Source organism: Anser cygnoides, chromosome Z (assembly GCF_040182565.1).
Source record: "Anser cygnoides isolate HZ-2024a breed goose chromosome Z, Taihu_goose_T2T_genome, whole genome shotgun sequence".
Taxonomy (NCBI): domain Eukaryota; kingdom Metazoa; phylum Chordata; class Aves; order Anseriformes; family Anatidae; genus Anser; species Anser cygnoides.
Genome location: NC_089912.1, coordinates 73,667,652 through 73,694,080, shown reverse-complemented (window position 1 = coordinate 73,694,080; position 26,429 = coordinate 73,667,652). Strand labels below are relative to the sequence as shown.

The 26,429-nt window shown below is 38.1% G+C and overlaps 1 protein-coding gene across 1 annotated transcript in view; it reads right to left on the bottom strand.

The window, feature by feature from the left end:
* RAB3C (RAB3C, member RAS oncogene family) overlaps window positions 1-26,429 on the bottom strand; it is a 143,608-nt gene that overhangs the window by 53,985 nt on the left and 63,194 nt on the right. Inside the window, exon 3 of the mRNA XM_048053508.2 lies at window positions 20,212-20,330. Coding sequence (XP_047909465.2) covers window positions 20,212-20,330 — 119 coding nt within the window. The remainder of the gene's footprint in view (window positions 1-20,211; window positions 20,331-26,429) is intronic.

Sequence of the window (26,429 nt, the reverse complement as noted above, 5' to 3'; positions counted from 1 at the left end):
TTGCTTTTTGGTCACACTTCATTATAGACTAGCGACAACAAAAAACAGGTTGAAATTTATGCAGAAAGCCTGATATTGGACAGGCTGCTCATCCACAACACGGTCATTGAAGTTGAAAAACTGAAACCCAACTCTTTCTTCATTTTTGAATCTGAAAAATGCCAGACTTTGCAGATCTTCCAAAAACCCCTTTAGCAATCAAACACATTTGAAGATAACAACAAAGCCCTCTGGATGTATTATTTCTGTGAGGTGTAAGCAAAACAATTATACTTAATTAATGCTGATCTAAAAATCACACACTTGGTCTCTTAACTTGCTCAAGTAATACTGTGGCAATGTCCTTTTAATCACCAAGAGAAGCAACCAAGAGTAGTGGCTTTTTTTTTTTTTTTTTAGTTACTTTAGTTACTTTAACACACAACATCTCTGTCTTTTTTAATGTGTCTAACACACCAAGATGTGCTTCGCTTAACAGACACTCTAGTGTTTGTTGTGTTTCTAGTTTATACTGTATCTACCACCTACTCACTAAGTTACAGATATATGATTACATAGGGCTGTGTTTAAAAAATATTATGAATTACCAGCTGCAATGAATTCACCTAGCAAAGCATTAAGTGTCTGGAGAAAGAAACAAGCTTAGCTCCAGAGTATTTTACTTTCATTTTTTGTCTGCCTGTCTTTAGATATATCAGGAGGCATATATACTGACTTATTGTGAATATGACATTTTATCTTAGAATATGTCTGGAATTTGTGTAAAACTTTAAAAGGTTATATTCTTGAACCCTGTTCCTCAGAGATCTAAAGCTCTGCTGACAACTGCAAGGACACTGATGCTCCATGGATGCCTGCTTAGCCCTGGCATGTGCCCTGGCTGCACAGATGGGTTCCTGTGGTTTCTAAACACAACAATTTGCTCTGGCTTTAAACTGGCCCTGGCCTGGAGGCTGAGCAGCACTGCTCTTCTGTCTTACAGTGATCTAGCACAAAATGTGTACTGCTTGTTAGCCATCCGTGTAGAGTTTCCCAAAATGGAAAATGGCTGGCATGAGTATATCCAATACTGCTGACCTGATGAAATCTCAATTCTTTCCTCAAAAAAGACAAAGAAAAAAAAAGTCTCATATCACTCTTTCCTATCCTTCTTGAGAATGGAATCTAACTATTCAGAGTCTTAACTTCCTGTTCTTAAAATCATTTAATTTGGGCCTTTTAGTTTTCACTTGTGCTATTTTCTATTTTCTAATTTATTATAATTCATCTTCCAAAAATTCAAAGCCCCCAAAATGATCTACAACCCCAAATATCCTAATTTAAATTTTTAAACACCCAAAGAAGAAGCAGAGAAAAACAACAAAATAATTTGCCACCTGATTTAAGATTCCGTCTTCTTTTTTTTCATAACTTTTGCTTCTCTCACTCCTGTCCAAATACTAGGTAAAACTGAAAGACATTCCCTGCAGTCTTCATTGCTAAGGCTCAGAAGGAAACCACAATAAGGTAGGTATGCATTCTTTTCAGAAACTCTCTCTTTCCTCTCCTTTAGTTTCCTCTTTTATTATTATTATTAATTTTTTTTTTTGAATGCAGAATTCAATCAAAAAAAAAAACACTGGGAGATGGGAATCAAAAAGAATGCTATAAATGCTAACTAAATGATGAATATTAAACAAGCAATACTATTCATATTTTTCAGGCATTTAATTAGGAAGGACTTGCTGATTTCATCCTTGATGGCTTTAGCTATATCTGCAAATGAGAAAACAAAAGATATTTAAAACCTGATTTTTAACACTGTGGAGGTCTTTAGCTTTCTCTGCAGCAAGTTCTTATATGTTGGGCATGGCTGTAAAAAAAATAAATAAATAAATAACCAATATATAACAAATCAATAGTTTTCAATTAGGTATACCTAGGAAAATACCGCAGTGCCTTCAGGATAAATAAAGAAGCCTGAAAAGCAATTGAGTAAAATTGAAGTGTGATTGACTTGTGTGATTGACATGCTTAAAAGTGAATCCAAACACTTGTGATTATAAGAATTTTCACTCCAAGGATGCTCATGAAGAATGCATTCAGTTTGATTTTGTGGTTCATATCTCACCACATAAGAAAGAAGTGCTGCATTTCATGGAGTTTGTAATTAATAATCATATCACTGATCTCTCATAAAAATAACTTAAATACATTCACATAGAGAAACAGATTTTTTTTTATGATGCCATTCACTTCCTGGTGACCTCTACTACCATGACGAGATCCTTTTTTCAACATCTAAATCAAGATCTTGATTTCAGGTCAGTCCAAGTCTGTTAGAATGTTGACTCCAGTAGAAGATAATACTTCTAACAGGGTGAAAAAGCATAGGAAGTATAGAAATTGGATGTGTACAGACATCATGGAATTAATGATTCAAATATTCTACTAAATCAGAATGAGCCTAAATCATAATTTCCCACAGCAGGTTTTGTAGCATGCAAAACTTCATTTTTTTTTTAAATTTCCAACATCTTTATTAAAGAAAATGAGATCAAGAACATGTTTTTTGAGACTGCTGCATATCCCAATAAGCCAAAAGAAAGAGACAGACAAGGAAAAGTTGGTCTTATTGAAGTCAGGAGCATTCCATTTTGCTTTGCATTCAACTCCAAGCACAACTTGCATGGGGCTAGGATCTAGATACCCTGCTCTTTTTTTTTTTGCCCCCCCCCCCCTTTTTTTTTTTTTACGAGGAAAACAAAAAGGAGTAGATACAGCATGAGACAATAAAGCAGAAAAGGACTAGGTGTCCCATATGATCTCAGCTACGCACAAAATATTCCACTATGAAAACAGCAAAACAAACAGCAAATGTGGAACATTTACTAGAATGTGAAGGTAGGAAATTACTCAGGGGTAACAAGATTATTAGGGAAAATGGAAAGGTATGGTACTGTATCCAGGCAGGAAACCATGGGAGATTTTTGCCTCTACAAAGGCAAAAACTATCTGCATTTAAATTGTGTCAGGGAGCCATGCAATCTGTAGGATTGTACAATAATATTTTAATCCAACATGCACACACAGTGCAATTTCACACTTCAAAACACTCCTCTAGTTCTGCCTGACTAGCTAGGCAAGGGCAGAGGTAAGCAAGATCTGTGCATGGCTGGGGAATAAGCTGGCTGCATGTGAGACTGCTATAATCTGGGGACCATAAAAGCAAACTTAAGCACTTCCTCTGTATATGATAATAGGATGGAGGAGCATGGGAGAGTGTTCAGCTCTCCTCCCTTTGCATCTCATAGAAATATGAACTGCTTTAACTTACCCAATAATTTAATGTAAACCTTTATTTTCATCACCTTTCACTCATGGGATGAACTCTAGTATTTTGACTTCTTCCTTCAGAAAACAGTGTGGGTTACCAGCCACATTCAGGGAGAAGACAGATACCTGCAATTTTCCAGGCCATCCCTGTGGTTCTAGGGTAGCACAGTTCACTGCTGTTTTAAGCTAACTGTGCTTTGAAAGTGCACTTTAGTCCTTAATGTTCAGGAAATGATTTTGAGGAGAAAGGGTTGTCATTATCAGCTTCAGCTTTGTGCTATGAATATACCAGATCAATATTGAAATACCCTTCTTTGGTCTTTTGCCTTATTTTTCTCAAGATAACCTTTACTGTCAGGAAAGTCAACTTCAGCAGCTTATTATATAAAATAAGACTGAAAGAGAAGAGAATTTTTTCAGAGACTTTCTACTGATATATGTCCATGAGTGGAGTCTCCTGTGTGAAAACAGAATCACTCCAAGAACTGCTCAAATATATTTTTCAAACCTTCTGTTTTATGTAGTACACTTAGTCTATCGCATTCTCCATACTCCCAGTAAAAACTTTTGCTTCTTTCCAATTTCATCCCTTCCTATGAAGTCTTTAACCAGGTAAACAAGATGTGGATAAACCCTGTTTTTGGAAGAGCAGCCTCAAGATACTCAAGAAGAAAACCAAGGGAAAGGAAGATGTCAATAGGCCAGAATGTGTGGAAGATAGCTGAGCCACAGAGTAGTGAGAAATAGTTTTGAAGAGCTGCAATGGAGACTATGGAGAGAAATCAGTATGAGGGGATGTATGAATTAAATAAAGATAAATAACAGCAACAACAGATACAGACAGGATTCCAGCAGCAGTTCCCCAGCGGTTTTAGTGTGTGAGACCTCCTGCTCCATCCCACTTGCAGCCTAAGAACTGGAGCCCAGGCTGTGGGGGATGACCCTTGCTGCCGCACTCCCCAGCACTCACTCAGCTCCCTCAAACTGCTGGCCTTTTATGGCTCCACAGGTCCCTGGTACCTCCCGCAGCCCTGTGCCCCTCAGAAAGAGCTGCTGCCCATCACCTACTACAGAAATTGACATGAGGAAAGCTCTGAGGGACATCTGATCACCTTCCCGTCCTTCTCTGCTGGAAACATATCTACTTTCACTAGAACTATCACTCTTAACAAACAACTTTGCTTTTCCTCGGCTGACTTTCATTTGGAAGACCTATTTCTTTTATCAGTTCCCTCATTTAAAAGCCTCCTTTCTGTCCATTTAGGCTTTTGCCATTCTGTCCAAAAAGGAGACTGAGCCTCATATCATTTGCTATGTCTGCATGCACTCCCTCTTTGCTGTGCCGGACAGTGCTTTCAGCCTCTTTGAGATCTGCAATATTGTCACCCCTTTACACAGTTCCCTTCTGCTTCCTGGGACATTTCCTGATGTACTCTGCTGTTGGAATATCTCTTGTTAACACAATCAATTCTGAGTGAGTTTTCCCAGTGTGACCTTACTGGGAAAGAAAAAAAATACTTAAGTATAGAACTGGAATTAAAACAAATTAAGGTTTTGATCAAGGCTAGCAGCTATCATATACCTGCTAAAGAACCTGCAACATACCCCGGATTTCTGGAAAGTATGAGCCCTGGAAGTTCTATCTTATGGGATGGTAAAAATGAAGACATCTAAATAACTATTCAGATTTAAAAAAAAAATAATAATAATAATTTACACTTGAGGAAAAGATTAACTTTTGCTTTCATAGTAACACAGTACATCTAGAAGACCGTTTTACTGTGGTAGACAGTAAAGAAAGCACTTTGGAAGCCTCCAGTAAACCCAGACTTCCCCTCTAGCTGTAGTACCTGTGCATTTATTTATATATCTAAGCTTTAACTGCAGTAACTAACTCAGTGAAGAGTCTCCATGGAGACTGAAAAGTCATTTGAAACACCCATGACTTTTCCTGTATATAAATCTCTCTTAACTGATACTGTATGAATTTTCAGCTAGGGGCAACATCTGCTGATCATTCTTGGTTACTTCTATATTTTCAGTAATCTGTTCACATATTGACAACAAAACTTTGTGAAGATTATAAAAAATGAAAAAGGACTTGTATTTAAGACCAGCTACCAGTATTGATTTTCTATGAGGGAACTGTCTTTAAGTCTGCTTAGAAATATAACTTCAACTGCTGTGTAAACCATTGAGCATTTGTGGTTTAAAAATTCATAAAAATGTAGATTACAAAGGCTGTACTAAATAAAAAGAGAGTCTATGACAGCTAATTTAAATTTGCACATCTAAAAATATAATACAAGAGAGATGTTTGTTATTTCTCTCAACTTTTCCACAGCTCACACCCATGCAATTTTAATCTATGCTTTTTTTTTTTTTTTTTTTTAATTGCAGGTGCAGTGTTTTTTTTATGGGTGACTTGTCACTAGGTCTTAATGATGTGTTTGCTGATTCTCACCCAGGAGCCAAAAGTGAAAGGACTGATATTAAATATTGCATCAAAAGAGGGTTTGCATCCCTATCCTTTCTGTCTGGTTCATATTTTGTTCTCTGCTTTTCTCCCAGAGGCTGTAACACTCGGTTGTATTATCTCATTGTTTTTAATAAGGGAGCTGCAATATGCAGGCTTCTCTCACGTTCGCACTAGAGACTGCTAGAGTCCTGTTTTTTCTTTAGACTTGTTTTGAAATATAATTTATTTATTTTGTTTTGTTTTTTCTTTATTTTTGCTTCCTTTAGTACAATTTGCCTCTGTTAATGTCTAGCAAAGCACAAATTTCAGTTCAATTAGTATGGATTTCCAACAGAGTTTTGCCCTCCAGGAACAAGAGGAAAAACAATCACCTCACATGGCAGATGCTGGCTGTGTTGTGTAGGGTACATCTGAAAGGCACAGTTTAAAACGTAGATATGGAAAAACTGGGGATGTCACTTAGACTTGTCTTTGTCAAACTGGGCCTGAAAACAGAAAGTGTTGGTTTTTCAGTTTGTTTTTTTTTTTTTTAATTGACGTAACACCTTTTCACTTGCTGTGACCAAAGCACTGTGAGTATATATTTATAGTGCATGCGACAGGAGGTAATTCAAGATAAAATACATTGATTTATTCTTCCCCTTGGAGTATGTTGCTCTTACAATGTGAACTCATGGCAGAGGATGGCTGCTACAAGTGGAGGGAGTGGAGAGTTCATGAAAAGCCTCCCTGCTGTGAACACTAGGCAGCTACAGCTCTTCTCTTGATTTTATGTGTGAAGTAAGTTTTAGTCCCAATGGTGGAAAAAAAAAAAAAAAGAAAAAAAAAAGAGGGGAGGATGGAGTGAGGTCCCTACTGTTCCTGGTAGTTAGAGCTGACCAGATATGCACCTGCCTCTCTTCATTTTCCTCAATGTTTCCAGGAGTCGTGCACAGGCCTTCTGATTCCCTCCCCACAAATCCTCTGAAACCATAGTTCACCCTCTCTCGTTGAGGCAGCAATGTATAGATGAGACATCTATCGTTTGATCACTGAGCTGCTGCCTAACCCCTTCAGCTCACAGCTTACAGGGAACTTCCCGAAATCACTGAGGCTGTGTGTGCTGGGTTTTGTCACCCTATCCACACGGAGAACTCCAATTATTTTGCAGGAGTAGTTTGCATTCAAAGTCTATACTGCATGAACTAAGCACCGCATGGTGATACCTAAGGTCAGCTGGAGCAAATTAACAAAGTATTGGGAGCAGTGTTACTCCAGAGTCTTGCTGGAGTGGCTCAGCTGTCTTGAATCTTTCTGTGGAACACTGCATTATACAGCAAATGCAGCTGCAATGCACTCAAACATTGAGACGGTCCTCAGTTCTTTGTCAGCCAGAACAGAGTAAGAATTACAGCAGGACACTGTCTCTCCTCTGGTCCCTCTGGGGAGTTTTATAAGCATCTTGTGACCTCCAAGGCTCACTGTTTCCACTGCCAGTTCTGCATGAGTATCACATGATGCCTGGAGAAATTAGATATTGTAGAAGTATGTTTTTCTCTAAAGGCTACCTAATAAACACATGAAACCTTGACTCAAATAGAAGACAGGCTTTTTTGTCCTAGTTATCCTATAGAAAGAGAAGTGCTATAATGCCTTTCACATTTTGAGAAGCAGTGAGCACTTGATCATTACAGAATGCCTGTAATTCAGGTTAAGAAGATACTTTCCCTTCATTTTCCATATTTTTAACTTTATCTTTTAACTTTATCTTCATAAACCTAGAAATTCGGAAAGGTTAATTTGTCTTTAACATGCATATGATAAAAATAGTTTTTTTCTAATGGAAATTCATCCCTGAGGCTCTAGCTTTGGATTTTTTTATTTTTTTTTTTTTGCAACAGAGTTAGGTTTTGATGCTTTTACAAGTCTGCTAGATTCGTACCAGGCATAACCTATCCAGAATATATCTGTGTATTTAGAAGGTGCAACATACAGTTCTTCAGGTATCCTGTAATTTGCTCTGGCTGCCAGCTGGAATCTATCACTATAATAGCTTTAAGACCTGTTTTAAGTCACTGTTCATGACTTCCTTGAAGCTGAAATTTCCAGAAATCATATTTCATTTGTTCATGCCTTGATGTTCTTTGCATGGATTTGGCAGTGGCTCAAACAAGAAATAGGACTGACAAAACTACACTACTTTTTTTTTTTTTTTTAATGAAAGCATTCATTATTAAGCATACACTATGTATGTCTTGGTTTAATGGCCAGAGTCTTGCAATATTCTGATTACAGACACTCCAAAGGTTTCTTCAGTTGCAGGATAGACCTAAATAGCATGAGGTTATGCTTCAAAAATAACTACTACTACTGGATTACATTGCTATGTTACTTTGCAGTTTGAGTCTAGATATAAGAACATTGATGTCACTTGTCCTGCTTGATTGGTGGGCTGAATTCCAATAAACCTTGTTGTTCTCTCCCACATACAGCCTGTATCTCACATAGCTATCATCCTTTTAAAATTACCAATACTTGACAATTTAAACAAGCAGTGTTGAAGTCAGACAGAGAGGAGCTAGCAGAAGAAAGAAAGTGACCTGAGGGGTAGCAGAGGTGAAAGAGGTAATAAGTGAGAGGGTACTCTATCAAACATCTGTCAAAATACCCACAAAGCTATACAGTGCTTTGCTGCTTACTCGTATTTTGTTGGTTTTGTTGGCTTTTGAAACAACCTCCAGGCTGCATAAGCAAAACTACAGCCTTTGGTACTATTGACACTATCCCAATCCAAAGAAGATAGCTGCAGATCTGAAGTCCCCAACAGGAAAGGCTTCTTCAGTGAATCTCAATGTTTGAGTTTGGTGCAGGGGCCACAATATCTGTCCAAAGCTACAAATAACTAGACTGGAATATGGAGGAAAGTAAATTTTATGTCACTTGAGCTGAGAGTGGCAAGAGTTTAGGGAAATTACTGAGCTGCTGATAAAACTCATAGTTGTTGGCTGACAGCAAAGCCTTCATTTGGGAATGCTGAGCGACAGGGTGACTTTGTCAACATGCATGGTTACAGGGAGATAAAAAGAGTGTATTAGTTACTGTTCAGCCAATAAAAACTGTCATTGCCACAAGGCTTTGTGACATTTATTGCTGACAATGAGAAGTTTGTGAGTGGATGATGACATGCCAGATTTTATTTTATTTGCTACTGGCTGTGACTGTCTGTAAAATAAAGAGAAAGACCAGAGTGAATATTGGAATCAGTATTTCATATACTTCCCATGGCATATGGTTGTATTACCATGCTTAAGTTTGTTTATCTTCTTAATAAACTCCAGCAGATCAACATTGGCTTCTCAGAGGCATTTTCCACTCTTTTTGGAAAATAGAAGTGTATCATCTTGTCCAGGAAAAAAATAGACAAAACAGCATATTTCATTAAGAGTATCATAGAACAGTTTAATTAATGAATATTAGTTAAGCACGGCAGCATTTAGATGTTAATCTGATCTTCTGGTTTGTTTTCATCTACCCCAGTGCAACTCCCTGTGACCATACATGAAGAAAAGCAGGATCAGGAGCAGAATGGAAGACACCTCCTTTATGTAACAGTTCTCTGACTAGCTGAGTATCTATATTGCCTCATCAGCCATGCAATGAAACTCCATTGTGAAATTTCTGGTCCAACAAAGCAAGTTTATTTTCAGAGTGTCACATCTGCCCTATTATTATTAATTATTGATGTTCAGTTCAGTTACCAGCTGAGAGATAGCAGGCTACAAAATAGGTATGTTCTGCTGCTTGCTGTGTGTTCATAAATAACAATGGGCAGACACTCATAAACTAGAGGATAATTCTGCCACATGTGCTCCCGGGAATTAAAATTGAAGTATTAGGACAGTTAAGGCAGACCTATCTTATTGCCAGATGTGGATAGTAGCCAGGCACAGTTTGTCATGTTTTCTCAAAAAAAAATATTTTGGTGTTTCAAATCAGAACTTCCATGTTTTCCTCAGTGAGGAAAAATGGCCTATGGAAGGAGCAATGTAGATGTCCATAGTACTGCCCAGATCTGGTAAGAGATGAAATTCATCCCCCGAACTGCAGCCCATATCTGTACGAGTGAGGGCTGCCAAAGAGGTGCAGCCATGGTGGTGATATATCTGCCAGTCTGCAGCTGATGCTAACAGACAGGCTGCAGTACATGATGCTCCCATCTAGCCTGCTGGCCTTGCAGCGAGTATTGTCCAGTTATGGCCAATGGTGGTCCTAATCAACTACCATGTGAGCCAAAACTGAAAAAAATTAACAGGCAAATATGTAAGCCACTCACTAAGCCAGGTAGGTCCAGTGGAAGTGACTTCATCTTGCTGGTGAATTCCTGAAGCATAATACTGATATTAGCTGCTCTGGAGAGCTCTAATCAGCCACCAGCAAACAAGCAGGATCTGGGTGAATGATTGCTATCATGTCTTTGTGACTATGCTGCCCCATCTCAGATTTGAGGGGAAAAAAAAGAGACTTTGAACAGCCTGAGAGAATTCTGTCAAGATTATATTTGTTCCCTTTTCTTATTAGACTCTCCATTGTCAGCATTAATACATCTTGATGCAGCTCAGCAGAGCTGAGCAAACACCCTGATATTCGGTAGCAGCATGGTATCTAAGAAGAGGATCACACATCTATAGTGAAGAAGGTTCAGGTGGGTATAGAACCTTCTGCAGAAGTGCTTTGTCCCACAGCAAAATGAATGAAAGGAGTGGCCTGTAGGATGAAGAAGCAAGTATGGATAAGGTCAGTCCCACAGTGTGTTTTCTCTATGACTGAAGAACAGAAAAACAGAAAAAGAAAAATATCATGAAAAGTTAACAGCTGTCTTTTCTGATTAGCTGCTACAATGCAAGAATAATTTTTTTGACAGTAAACGTACTGAAAACATTATATGATGAGGTTTGAACTTTTAAATCAAAGGTTTACTGTTTTCAAGACAAAAACAGTTGGATAAGGATTTGCATAAATTTCCATGTGTAATATGCATATTTAGATTCAGGGTTTAGCAGAAAGAAAATGATAAAAAAAATTATCTTCATCAAAGCAATGTTGTCCATCTACTGTGCTGCTTAAACCTAACATCAGATATGTTATCAGGAAGAGCCTTAAAAGAACAGGCATATGTTTTTTTTCATCACTTAGAGCTGTTTACCGTGCAAACCTAAAGCCATGCATTTGGCAATAACAGTGACAATAAAGCATTATACATTACTTTCTTGCACACCCAAAACTTCAAGCAACAAATAAAGATTTTAGACACTGAATGCTTTTTGTTGGTCCATCATGAGTGTTACGGATGATATGCTGAAAATTATAGAAAACTGTAATTAAAAATGGAAAACAAGTGATTTACAACATTTTCCTTTCTTCAAAGTTTCCATTTATTTTAGGAAGAATCAGTTGCAGTATATGCTGCTCCTCAAATCTCTAGGGATATGCTGCATGCTTTACTTTGAAATGTGGTGTTATTCTTTTTTTTGAATGTACAGGAAGAAACACTGTGGCAGTATTTGGAGTATGTCTGCCAAACTGGTAAGTATGTAGGTGGTTTAAGCTGGCACCAGTTTAGCATTTGTGATCCAAATTATGTTTCATGACAAACTTTTAAGGGAAAAATAAGATATGATCTCACAGAACTAAGTTTTCTATATGCAATGTGCAACATCAGGAATTCAGTACCAAATGATTCATGAAAGACTGATGAGCAAACTGACATGGAATACAGAATATTGTTTAACTATTTTAAAGCACATTTTTTCCACCAAGTATTACTCTTTTTATCAATGTCTTGATATGATTTTCAGTGATTTGCTGTTCTTGTTGTTTTAGAAGCACATCTAATTTGTCATTGGACTTAATTCTTCTTACTGAAATAAAAGTGAAAAGTAAAAGTAAAATAAAGTGAGTGTTCAGTTTATGAAGATCAAAGAATTTTAGTTTAATGTTCTGCGTAACAAAGTTGTAGTGTGCTTATCTGGCAAGGTTTTGGTGGCGGGGGGGCCATTGGAGTAGCTTCTGTGACAAGAATCCAGAAGCTGCCCCATGTTAGATAAAGGGCCCTGCTGCTCGCCAGAGCTGGGCCAATAAGAGATGGTGTTTGCGCCTCTGTGAGACCATATTTAAGAAAGGGGGAAAAAAAAAAAAAAAAAAAAAACCTGCTGGGGAGCAGCAGCTAGGAGAGAGAGGAGTGAGAAGCAGCCCTGCAGCCCCCCAGGTGAGTGCAGCAGGAGGGCAGGAGGTGCTCCAGGCAGGCAGCAGCAGTTCCCCTGCGGCCTGTGCAGAGGCCCCTGGTGGAGCAGGCTGTCCCCCTGCAGCCCACGGGTCCCACACGGAGCAGATCTCCACGCTGCAGCCCGTGGAGGAGCCCCCGGTGGAGCAGGTGGATGTGGCCTGGAGGAGGCTGCGGCCCATGGAGAGCCCCCGCAGGAGCAGGCCCCGGGCCGGAGCTGCAGCCCGTGGAGAGGAGCCCACGCAGGAGCAGGGGTCTGGGGGGAGCTGCCGCCCGTGGGGGACCCGTGCTGGAGCAGTTTGCTCCTGGGGGATGGACCCCGTGGTACGGAGCCGTGTGGGAGCAGTTCTTGAAGAGCTGCTGCCTGTGGGCAGCCCCCGCAGGCTCAGTTCGGGAAGGACGGCATCCCGTGGGAGGGACCCCGCGTGGAGCAGGGGCAGAGAGGGACCGTGAGGGAGCGGCGGAGATGAATCGCTAAGGAATTACAGCCCCCAATCCCCATTCCTTTGCACTGCTTGGGGGAAGGAGGTAGAAGAGGGAAAGGTGTTTTTGGTGAGCTTCTACTTTTCTCACAGCTCTAGCTTGTTAGTAATAGGTAATAAATTTCATTTTTTTTCCGTATGCTGAGTCTGTTTTGCCTGTGATGGTAATTAGGGAGTGATCTCCCTGTCCTTATCTCAACCCTTGAGCAGGGGCACAGAGTGACCGTGAGGGAGCAGCGGAGACGAAGTGTCAGGGACTGACCGCAGCCCCCATTCTCTATTCCCTGCGCTGCTCAGGGGGAGGAGGTGGAAGTCGGTGGATGGGGGGAAGGTGTTTTTGGTTTCTTTCCTTTGTTTCTCACTTCTCTAACTTGTTAGTAATAAGCAATAAGTCTCCCTACTCTGAGTCTACTACTACTATCTCCCTACTCTGAGTCTGTTTTGCCTGTTACGATAACTGTTAAGCGATCTCCCCATCCTTATCTCAAACCTTGAGTCCTGATTTTCTCCCCTTTACCCTTTGAGTACTGGGAGTGAGAGAGCGGTCATGGTGGAACTCAGCTGCCCACCCAAGTAAAACCACAACAGAAGTCCATTTCCAAGAGTAAACATTAAAAGGGAAAAGTGGAAATTTCATTTCTTTGTTTCTTATGTTTAAGTCTGTAAAGAATATGAGTCCCCTTAGTGCTCAGAGGGAAGACAAATGAAAAAATACACCAAACTGTGATTCATCCTTAAATTTCACCCTTTTCACACAATACATTTATGCAATATTAGCGTTTCATTCGTTTTAAATAGGAGAGTGACATGAAACTATCCACCAATGCACAGTTTCATGCATCTGCTTGGCTAAAAACTCTACATCAAATAACTAGAGAATTTGCTTAAATCACTTTGTCCAGCCCCAAACTAATATATCTAATACCAGAGTCTTCTATCAGAATACTTCTCCAGCTGTCTCTAACCTGCACTGCTGTGTGGAGGTTGCTGTCGGCTGCATGGCAGTCTCTCTGTGTGTGGATCACTGGTGGACACGATGCAGCTTGAGTCTAGACAGAGCCCCATGGGACAGAGATCCCAAGGACATGCAGGAGGAATGGCACACACGGCTTGCATCAGCGCTCTTTGCAGCAGGACTGCACAAATTGTGCTGCATGTCGGGTCATGTTTTGTCAAAGAGGGATGGAGGTTACATTTGCCCAGAAGCGCTTTCCAGATTTGTTCCCTGATAGACAGCAAATAATGGATTTTTTTCTGAAATGATAGAACTAAGTTCAATATTGAGAGGTAAAAGAAAAATAGCCTGTCTGTAGATCAAGCATGTGTTGAGCATGAATATTAGACTGAAAGTTGAGAGGTGGCAGCAAAAATACTGAACCTTTTAGAACATATGCTCTTTAGAAGTGGATGTAGCAGTGCTGACATTAACTTAATGGGCTAATTTGCTTTGAGGAATTTTTACATTCACCCATTAACATGCTAATGTATTTTCCAATTTTATTTCTTTCTCTGAATGACAATTCAAAAATGCCATCATGTCTCTTACTAGAAGAGAAACATGTAACAGAAAACAGAAAAAAATAATTTCTAGCACACTGTAGCTATACCTGCTAACTTGTATTTTACTCAGAGTGCTAAAAGGAAACAAAAAGCAAATATTTTGAAGAAACTGTACATTTTGTTTTCCACAGTGCTGTCCAGAATGACAATTATTATTGGCATTTCAGTAAATTCAGCTGTCTAATGCCATAGTGGAGTGAATGTTCGTATTTTTTAAAGCCTTAACTCTGAAGATTATCTTGTATGAGTAGTAGCACAGTCACTCTTTAAAGCTCTGCTTTCAAACTACTTAAAATTTTACTTTGAAGATTTTAATTCAAGCCATGCATACTATAGGGAAAAAAAAAAAAGAGACAAGAAAAAAAAAAAAAACAATACCAGTTTCTGATAATGGCTTAGCTCCTAATATTGCACAGATCTTCTCTGGTCTTACTTGATGACTACTGTTTCATTTCTATTATCTTTCCCCAGAACCAATTCCCAATAACTATCTCCCATGTATTATGGGCACAGATGAGTGACACATTAATAGAATTTATTCTGTTGGCTCTAATCTGAAATTCACTAAATTTTCACATTGTTCCACTAAATTCTGCAACAGTTTCATATGAAAATGCACAAGTAAACACAATATAACAAAATTATTAAATCAGAAATTGTCTGCTGTGTGCTAAGCCTCTGTCTCCTTCATATAATAGGCAGAATATATACCTCCTGACAGCTGATTCCTTCCTGAAGGTGATGAGCTTGAATTAACAGAAGGATGGAGAGCTGTTTAAATCACACAGGAGAAAAAAAAGCAAGAGAAAAAGAGAAAAGAGAAGCATCTTCAATGGAAGACTCTCTGAACTTCTTAAGATATGTAATAGTACTCCTTTCCAAAGGGGACATTGAAAATTATCTGTCCAAAGTCCTTAAGTTCGTTCAACTTTGTGTGTCTCCTGAGGAGACATTTTGGGATCTGATATTCCAGCAATGCAGTATTCTCAAATTTTGAATGCCTGCACAAAGAAGCCCTCCACAGCATCCTTTCAGCAGTTACCATACTGTGATACATATTGCCAGACAAACTCTTCGAGCTGGGACAACTTTTTCAGGTTCAGAGGACTGACTTAAAGTGTGTGTACACCATTATATGTAGTGTCCCTGTCTAGCCTTTGGATTGTGCAAAGTTTCAAGTCATCCAGCTGGATTTCAACCTAGAACATAAAGCTTCAGGCTTTTATATCATGGCTTACATTCCTGCTGTTTCTAACCTAGAAATATTTGAAAATATTCTGGGTATAAATAAATCTCCAAACCCAAATCACTCAGTAAAACGATAGAAAGGTTGCACATATAAAAACAGTTTTAACTTCCAACTCAGGAACACTTATTTTCCTGGCACTTCTATGGAACTCAACATAATGGTTTGAAAGCATTTCTACCATAAGGAGCCACTGCCATAAGGCTAACAACTTATGTGGAGAGAACCACTAAGAGGAAAGGTGTCATTAAAGCCCCTAGTGAAATGTAATAATGAAAAAGGCTAAAAATGTAAATGCTACAGATGACAAAATAAAAGAAGAATGAATGCAAGCACTGTGACATTATAACTGAACTCCTAAAACAAATATGCATTGAAGTGGCATGGAGACACTCGTAACATTTACTGATTTCCTATTCAGATTTAAAAAGAAGTTTATTTAAGAAAATCAGATTTCATTAGATTAGTTCCTTGAAATATGTGGGTGTTATCTAAAGAATTCATCTAGATGGCATGTTTTGGTTCTTGCCTGTTTCTAATGTGGGCTCTTTAGACCTCAGCCGAGCAGAAAAACGATGCCCTTCAAGTGGTTCCTATTTACAGGAAAAAAGTTATGTTCCCAAAATCTGTGAATAATTTTGCAGATTCTGCAATGCAAGAAAGCACATCCAAGTACGCAACTTGCACTTGCAGCATTAGCTGCACTTCTGGAGGAAAAGACCTCCTGCAAAAGGCAGCTTCAAAATCTGGGCGGAGCTCCATAGGAGGTATGCTGAGTCAAAGCATGTTTGCTTTGCTGTTTCTACTAGCAGCCAGATTTTCAGCACGCACTGTCTCTCACTGAATAAAAACAGAATATGTTGGTCCTTGGGAACTTCTGAAAATCTGTATCTACATGAGGAGAGTATTGTTCAGTGCTGTGACTACTGCCACTGTCATTTTCTTTGGAGGGAACACATGCAGAGACTGACTTGGCACTGCTTCCTGGACAGCAGTACTGGCTTGTTCAGGCTGGTCATGTACACAGGTTGTTCACCTAACCTGCTACAAGTGATAGATGCTCCATGAGACAAACTAACTTCCCCTGCCTTAGTTAAACAAGTATTCTTAATAATGATCCTTCCTGTCTGAGGAAGGCAAACTGTCTTTCCCCATTTTGTCTAGACCTATAATATTTTTTTGGAATGTCAATATTGTAAATAATACATTCCATCTCTTCTCCACCATGGAAAAAGGTTATGCAGGGACTGAGTCTTGATGTATGAACCTCTCCAAATATTTCACAAAGAAAAATTAAGTATCAAAAATTCCTGTTAGCTGCAGAATTCAAATACAAATTGCTTCTGAAATCTAGAGCAAGAAAGTATTTTGCCTCTTTATTTTTTTTTCTTTCATTCTAGTTCTCTCTAAAAGTTGAAAATATATAATTAAAATAATGTCAGTTCAGAGAACAATACCAGCAAAATGCACCACAGAGATAAAAGTAGATGACTGATTCTTCTTCAGGAGAGGTAGCTAGAAGACAAGCAATACTCTCTAAAATTAATATAGAGAAATAAATTAGTCGCTGAAATGGATTAATTCTGGTTAGAGATCTCTCAATAGAGGAGTGGAAAAGGGTTGTAATCGTTAAATAGGGGCATAGCTAGTGGGGTGTTGCATGAATTTTCTTGGAGAAATACTCTTCTAATAGCAATATTTTTTAATCTCAAAAGAAAAAATCTACTTAGGTTACAGCTTTTGTTTTTACTGCCATCTGTAATCTTTAAGGTTTTTGATTTTACTTAGTGAAGGTGAGATATGAATGTTTCCTGAAGTATCTGCAGTATGGTTGAAAATTATTGGACTTTCAAGTCTTTTGGCCAAGACAAAACACTTTCTTAGTCTCACACGCTGGTAGAAAAATGTTTGCCTGCCGAACTGTTGCATATATTGGTGTTAATAGGTTTCAATAAAAATACAGACATTGATTTATTTTCTATGTAAAATGTTAATGGTCTAATTAGATATATTATTTCTCACAGCTAAACAAATTCATGCTGACCTAAGCATGGGATATTTGGAAATACGACAATCCATCTGTTGTTACAAAACAGAGATGTCAGCCATATTTCAGATTGAACAAATTTTTTTTCAATATGAGTGCAAAAGCTTGAACAAACTGATTTTAAGGAATCATGAACTCCTTTATCCAGATCTAAAAGGCACATGGAAATTCGTTGTCCTAAATGTAATGTCATTTCTAGATGAAGCCCTAGAGCTAATGGATTTTGAGCTTGGATTTGGCCCATTGTGCACATATGTGAAATGATATCACTGCCATGGAGGCACATTTATCACAGGGAAAAGCATTTTAAACCCCAGAGAGGGTTTAAAGCTCCCTCTCTGTCCCTGTATCTTTCACAAATGCAGACAAATGTGCACAGTCACGTTTGGTCCCCTGCAGCATTGGTAACTGTGAGTTTTCTTTAACTTTTCTCCCATTGAGAAGCAAGCTGTAGTTCTGTGGTTGATATCAAAACTGGAGTATGGGTTAATAAAATCAATTATCAACTGTGAGATGGGAGGAATAAAACAGAGAGGAAGAACAGCAGGGCAGCAACTGGGTTCATGAAATTAAAAATGAAAATAAAAGCAAATCTATGTCTCATCCTGACAAGTGAGGCACTATGCCTGTCTGTCATCCCTTTCATCATGCAGATGACTCCTCAGTAGCTCTAGGCATATAATCATGCAATCCCCTGTCCACCAGATTTCCACAGCAGCTGCCAACTGTTTGTAAAGCTTCTAGTTAAAAATTATGGAAAGTCATATTTCACAAACCTAAAAGCTCCATAACTTTTAAATATTTTCTTGTTTCATTTTACAGTGAGTTTTGATTTAATTCGTATGAAGCCTAGTTATTTTTCACCAGGAAAGAAGGAATGGCAGTGGCAATAGATTTATGAGGCTGGAAAACAAACAGGTGGGGAAATTAATAATAAGTACTCATATTTACAGTTGCTATAAGGAAACCTTTGTATCAGAGGAAGCTAGATAATACATGGCATACCATCTGGTTTGCCTAGAGATGAGGCAATGAGATTTGCAGATTACAGCTGGTCACCAACAGCCATTATCACACAGATAAACCAGTGCTTGAATGGAATTGGCCCGTTGACAAAGGATAGCAGAACCAAACCAAGAAAAAGCTTCAGCTGGCAGGCCCAGGAAGCAGTGGTGCTGGCTGGCACACCTGCAGGGTCAGAGGTTGAGGGTGGGTTCCTTTGTTTCTTGGTTTTGCTAAACTTCCACAGCAGCACCTACAAATTACAGCTGCCTACTATTAGGTAGGAGAATCTGTTTCATGCTGTTGAGCAGAGCAGTACTTGCAAATGTATAACATCAAGCCCTCAGCATGATACCTTCAGCTTGTACAAAAGGGACAGAATACCCCCTTCGCATAACAAGTTACAGTGAACAAACCTGTCTTCCACTTTGAGTACCATGCAGAGTCTCCTTTCAGAGAAATTCATTTATCCAAAAGCTAGTCATCTGGTCTATACTAGTTATATAAGTTCATCGATTCTTTAGTAAACAGAAAGAGATGGACCCTTCATAAAAGCAATTCAGTGTAGAGTTGTACTGACAGCAATGAGAAGGTAGGACACAGTCTGGAGTTGTCCATTTCCATTGGATGAATGACTACATCTGTGGTGTTCAGACTAGATGTGTTAGGCAACACAAGATTTTATTTCTTGTAAAGCAGAATCAAGCTAAGGTTCTCAGTTCTTATTTTCTGAGTGCTGAATGGCCAGATTCAGCATACCCAGATGAAGAAAATATACAGGTGTAGAGAGAGATGATGCTCCATGGGCTCAGTGGTACTTTCTCCCACAGTAATAAGTAGAAGAGTGTGAAAGAAAGAACGTTTTTTATCGGAGAGTTGTGGCTAGGCAACAATTCCCAGTAGAAACAGGCATCATAACATCATTGCCTTTTAATTCAAATGTAAAATGTGTTTCTGACCTTGCCAATCCTGAAAAAAGAGTATACAATAAAGCGCATCTTAAAATAACAAAAAGAGCCAAAGAAATATACTGAACAATCATGCAAACTCTGAACAAAATACTCTCTCAAACATGATTCTCCCATGGTAACAATGTGCAAGAGAGCACACAGAACACATGTGACAAATGCTATTCATATCACCCAGAGCACTGCTAGGAGGCTCTCAGATATGAAAATAACTCTTAAAGGATAAGATGAGACAGCTGAGAGTAGCTCTAGTTTTCCTTTTGGGTCAGCTTTACTTTAAAAAAGCCTTAAATTGTTTGGATCCTGGTTGATCCATACCTGATTAAAATGACATGCTGTTATGGAGACATCTTGCCATTCACAAAATATATGGTAATGCAGGTACCATCTATTTTAGATTCTATAACTCTGATGAAGTTTTCTCATAATTTTTACATTTAAGCTACATGAATGAAAATGTAATGTCTAACCAGCTAAGGTTAACAACAACATTAAAAAATTAAATCAAATGACAACCCCACGCACAGAATCCCATTTCTTTCCGTGAACTATGGAAACGTTTTCTGGTATTTTAGCAATTACTCTCTATGTTAGCATGTTGCTGTTTTTACTGTTATAAATAACCTACATTAACTGACATCACAGAAAACACAATGGTTGCTAAGAATCAGATCCACCACATTTAAAGTAGTCACTGTCTTTCCACAAGAACAAAAATCCTACCTTTGGGTATCGGAATGCTTGGACACTGTATCTGGAAATAACTATTCAAAAATAATTTACACTATCACAACAGGCAAGCGATATCAAACATTCTCTGTGATAGTTAATATGAGATCCAAGTTTTACTTACCAATCCTGCACAGCATTGAAGGATTCTTCATTCGTGATGTCATACATTAAAATGAAGCCCATTGCACCCCGGTAGTAAGCTGTGGTAATTGTTCTGTATCTCTCCTGACCTGCTGTGTCCTAAAACAGTAATAGAGAAACTTTTTACATACTGCAGATAAATTGAAATATGTGTTTGTTTTTTTTTTAAAAAAAAGGAAGAAAACTCCAACAATGGCCATTGTACAACTCTGCAATCCCCCTCATAAAGCTAATCAACAGGGAGAAAACTGAGGATAACAGGAAAAAGGAGAATTATGCTTTGGATCAAAATAGGAGGAATATGTCCATTCTGCAACGAGGTGAGAAGCAGAAAGGTATGGCAGTGTGTCAGGTACTATAACAGATGTCTTTCATTGCTTCATGTCATGCAACAACCCGAATTTTGGGTGAGAACCTCGTCTCCTGCTTCTGCCTTGGACATTTCCATAAAGTCTCATGTTCTGGACCAAAAACTGTGATAAATCAGCATCCTTAAGATCTTCACCATAAGACTACTATGATTTCTGAAGTCCGGGAATGTCCTGGCTAAAAAGGCAATGTCTACTTGCTCTGTTTTTGTGATTTTAAGCCATTGATGCTCGTGCCAACTTTAGCACAAATATGGATTTGTGCTGACAAAATAAAAGCTGACATACTGTTCTTTTAAAATAAGCATAATAGCTGACCAAAAAAAAAAAAAAAAAAAAGGTCTGCTAGCAGTCCCTTGCCGCAAACCAGTTTTCTCCCTCATTCTCTGTATCTCATCTTCCTGTCTGTAAAGTCATGAATTTAAGTTTTCCATTTTCCTACTCCTTGCTTTTTTTACTTCCATTAGCAACCATCTGGGCAGGGACTACCTGTTACTACTACATTTAGATGCAACATCTATCATAGCTACCCATGTCTGTACTAAGATTATGAGACACCATCAATAACCAAATTACAAGTATCCCGTTGCAACATGCTTATTTATCATTTTTAACCATAAACATTAAAAGCTTTAGATGAAACATACATAACATTTCAGTGTAATCCTGTAACTCTAATAGATCAACTGAACATCTTTAGTTTTAATGGACTTTGAATCATAATTTCATTATTTCAGATTTGTTGAGTAGATAAGAACTAGTTTAACATACAATAAGAACAAATTTATTTAATTTGTCTTCCTACCGAGAGAGAAAATCAACCTGTGGTAGACAATGTTTTATTTGGATTGTTTTCTGAAATGGTTTTTGTGTTAGTAGTACTCTTATGAAGAAGAGAAAAATAGATTGAAATGGCATTCTTTACATTTTGTTCATCCTTAAACTAATAAAGGAACAAAGTAGATTCTACATACATCAGAAACCACTTACAAAACAAGAAATATTCTTGATTTTTTTTTCTATTTGGTTTCAGTTACTGAGACCAAACAAAGTTTTACCTAAAATATATGGATTCAGTTCATTCTGGATTACTGTTGCTACTGCCTTGATGTAGCTTCAGTGCTCCAAGACTGAAAGTTTTACAGAAGTTAAACCCTAATAAGTCTCATGAGAGGTTAGGCTCTGCCGTTTTGTCTGCGAAAGGCCAGACAACCCTAAACTTTTCCTGTTTATACTCTGAGCTGGCCAAGCCTTTTTCACCTGTGGTCTGGAGGCTGGATAGCTGCATTAACAGAACTGCTTCCAGTTTTTCTGATGGTATTACTGAATATTAAGGTATTAAGACTCTTGCACTAAGCCTGTGTGTATTCTAATACTTGGAGATCATTTCTTTCTCAGTAGGTTATACTCTGTAAATAAAAGAAAGTACCATTGAAATGTCGAGTAAAATCATTATTAAAAGAAGAAATATCACTTTTCATTACCTAAAACCTTGTCTTTGTATTTCTTTTATGGAGTAAGTTTTACTCTCACATGTTTTGCCTGCTTCATTTATTTGATTTGATACTAGGGAAAAGAGCTGGGAGAGACAGAAGGAAAACACAGCCTGTAGCAAGCACACAGCTTTACTGTACAGAACAGATACGATTTACAAACAAGTTTTGGCAGTGTCTATCTGCTTGTTTGTCAGTCAGAGGCATGTGTGGTTGGAAATATGACTGTATGACAAGCTGAAGCTCACCATTACTGAAGTAAATCTTATTTTGCTGTGGGTGATTTCCACTGAAGCCTGTCTGCAGATAAGGGTGAACAGCTCCAGCTGTTGAGCCATAAGCCAGTGAGGCTTCCTATCCCAAGATACATACCACTTTCTGTAGAGTCTTAAGGAGATTTTGTATAGACGTAGGTGTTCTTGATTACAGAGAGTAAAAATGAGTGTAAAGGAAGACAAATCAAGATGAAAATTTCTTAAATAATTTTGCACAGAAGGAAACAAATCTGCAGATGGGAATATAAGCATGGACTGACTTTGGGAGAGGAAATGCTGGACCTAGGCATTTCGTTAAACTTGGTCAAGGAAGGAACTAGGTATTTGGGGTTATTCTTAACGCAGGTACCTAATATGTGCCTGTAGCTAATACTTTTATAAATAAAAAAGTTTTCTTATGTGGTATTTCAGCATACAGTATAGAAAGATGACCATGAATAGGGTAGAGATTATTAGGTTCACATGTTGAACAGTCCTGTTGGCAATATGAAAAATTCACTTTCTATAAAGAATATAATTGTGACTGGCTGAATGTACAAATTATGTGCTGGAACGTTTATGATTGTGTAAGAAATGAAATGAATATTAGCAATCAATTTTATCAAAAGGTTTGTGTCTCACACATTCATAAGCATGTTTGTATTCTGACTAGAATATATTCTCAAACACCCTAAAGAAGGCTCCTTTTATAGTACTGCTAAGGAACAAAAATATCATGTCTGAAAAAATATCATGTCTGAAAAACTAGCATACTGGAAACATCAAATACTTAAATATATTTTATTACAACAATTTAATGTATTTGAAACAAATAATGTAATGATATAAATGGCTTTTCTGTCTGTTAGCTTTCATTCTTACGGAAGAACTGAGCAGAAAATAATTTTCATATTTCATTGTATTTATATCTGTAACTCACTGAGATACTGGTATGTAGTTGAAGAAAACCTTTTCCAATTCAGGTGTGGGTACTGACTGCTGCTATTTTACCTTAGTTTTTTGTTTTGTTTTGCTTTTGTTTGATTGATTATTTTTTTTCCCAAGACCATGGAATTTATTCAATGACCATCTTTTTACATTTATATTCTGAAATATAATGTCTGCATTTTGCATTTGTATTTATTTCCAAGCAAACTAAATAAAATAAGCCTGAGGAAGAATAAAAATTGACCTATTACTAAATGACATTTTAACCAAAGCAGTTCATTTCCATCTTTGATGGGCAGAAAATAAGACACATAAATCATCTTGGGGGCCTGTTAATTCATGTAAATAATGTCTGATAAGGACAGGTCTGATAAGGTTCATTAAAGTAGTAGAGTAGACAAGCAGAAGGGAATGAATGACAGTGAGGGAATGACAATGATTTATGAAAAGTTCTATGCATGGGAGACAAGAAGAGTTATTTTACAAATCTTAAAACAAAATAAAAGGGGTCTCAACAGCTGCAAGGAATATTTTCAAATAATAATAAAAAAAATATAGTAAAATAAAAAAATTGCATTCATAAATTGTTTTTAATGAAGTTCCTGCAATTCCATTAGCTTCTAGTTAGGTGACAAACCAAAGGTCTGGTTAGTAACACAATCTTAGTTTGTTTTTTTTTTTAAAAAGGTATCAGATCTTAGACATTAAATCACTGAAAGATGAGGCTTAGTGGAAATAGCACTTCAGAAATTATCCAATTTCTGAGCACGGCATACAGCATGCTAACAAATAGCACGTGGCTCTGAGTATTTGGAACACCTGCACAGTTTGGCCTTGTGTGCTCTGATATCTCTGGTATGGGTTGGGTTTTTTATTGGTAGTGATTTGTTTGTGTTTATGTTATTCTTTTATTAATTTCCACTTATAATTGAAGTAGGGTATTTACAAACATTTTTATGCTCCAGATCCTGACATGTGCTCTCTTCCCCATGTCTCTTCCAGTTCTCCCTTCCCATTTATCAGAGGGGGAACACTCTCCTTGGCCTTTCTTTCCTGACCAATGTACCTATAGAATCCCTTGTGGAGCTACGTAATTCCAGATTACCTTGGCCATTCACTCAAGTTAAACTTAAAACTGTGAAGCTGACAATATAATAAAAGCTTAAAGGGAAGATACATCAGTTATTTTTACAGTAAACACATGAACAAGGCTTTTGTCATGTGCTTCTCCCTTGAAACTACCCTTGAACAATTGGGAAATTTCCTACAGATTCTAGTGCCATGCCATAGAAAGCTTTAGTGTATAGGGAATTCACCAGTTGCTGACAGCACTGCTCCCAGAAGAATGGAGAGTTATACAATAACAGCCATCTGAGCAACTAGAAACACTTAGTAACAGTGATCTAGCTGGCACTAAAAGAACCAGTATTGCACATGAAGTTAAGCATTTATGGGGTCAAGAAAGTCTCAAAATAGAAAACAAAAAATCCATAGTTCTGATAACGATCTTGAAAAATAATAACCATTTAGGCTTGCAGTGCTTAGTTAGCTGAGTTAACTTGGCAGAAGTAAATCTCCCTCACTGTCAAGACCTACTAAGGCTGACTTCACCCAGACTTGGCCATGGTAGCACATATACTTTGATTATGCCAATGATTGTGAGCAATGCATTTAAATCTGGCCCTTTCTGAATTAATTTGCTGAGTGTGTGCACTCCCTCTCTCCCTTGCCTAGCACTGTGGCACTGAACAATACTTTATGTAAATAACTTCCATGTGGAGTTAATCATTAGTAATGCAGACAGTTTTGAAGGTGAAAGCAAACAGCATGTGGCAGCAAGAACTTTTAATGAGTCTGTCATTACAGAATTCAGTCTGCAAAACACAAACTGATTTTGTAGCATACCCGAGTGACTCTGTGCCTCTGCATTTCAGTCATGTATGCTAAACATACAAATATCATTTTAGATACATCTCACCACATTTTAAGTTTTACTCATATCACAATGCAGCTTGTGCCAGAAAACTAGCAGCAGTGGAAGAGGATTTCTTGGATGGTGTCTATATCTCTGCTGCATGTCCACAACATTTGTAGAGTGGCAAACAGAAAGATAAAATTAGAAATATGAATTGGGTGAATTCTCATTTTACAGGTCAACATTTTCTGTGAACTAACACAAAATTGGCACAGCAACCAAGAACTGCAGCTCCTTTATAAATTTCTTGTTTCTTTCCTGCCCTTGCTTCCTAAAGGTATATTTACAAACTCCGTCAAAGAGAATGTATGTTTCTCTGATTTCTTCTATTGATAAATAAAAAGACTTGATGCAATAAGTGAATGAAAATACCCAGACAGAGCAAATGTGGGTCTATAGCCGAAGCAACTGAGAAGGGCGTGAAGAAAAATGAAAGAGAGGAAAGTTGCTGGAGGAAGAGGAGCAGACTATCTTGGGAGCATCATTTCTCAACAAACAGATCTTCCAACAGGAATTGTTAGGCATGCAGAAACACACACATACAAACGTTTACAACAAGGAATGGAAAACAGTTCAAAGCAGTTTCTTTAGCTAAGGTATGCACAGAAGATACACCACTATGTATTGCCAATTCAGCCTTTGATTATGTACCTATCTCCTGTCAGTAGCTCTTTCCAGACTTCTAATGGTTTAGATTTCCCTGGAATTATGTTCTTTTATATGTATGTATGTATGTACTGTATGTGTACTGTATGTATGTATGTATACTATATGCATACTGTATGTGTATGTGCATGTGTTTGTATATTTATAAATATATATATATATATATGTATTGAAAGCAAACATTTGTAACTTAAAAAGCCATCTACTCAGTCTGCCAGTACACATCTGCTAGAGCTGTATGTTAGTCCCTATAACTCACACCGAAATCACAGTTGGCAGTTCATTCATATGGGAGGGATGCAGGAGCATGGCAGGGCCAGCTGGAAATAGCTGGGGCCAGAGCTGAGAGCAGAGGCATTATTCCAAATGGGCCAACAAAATGGGTCTAGGAGGGTTGTCCTGGCAGGCAGGAGGTAGGGCAGAGATTATCCTAGAGGAATAGTTTGGCTCCCAGACTGTCCAAGCCAGGGTTGTAAAAGTACTTTACTGCCCGA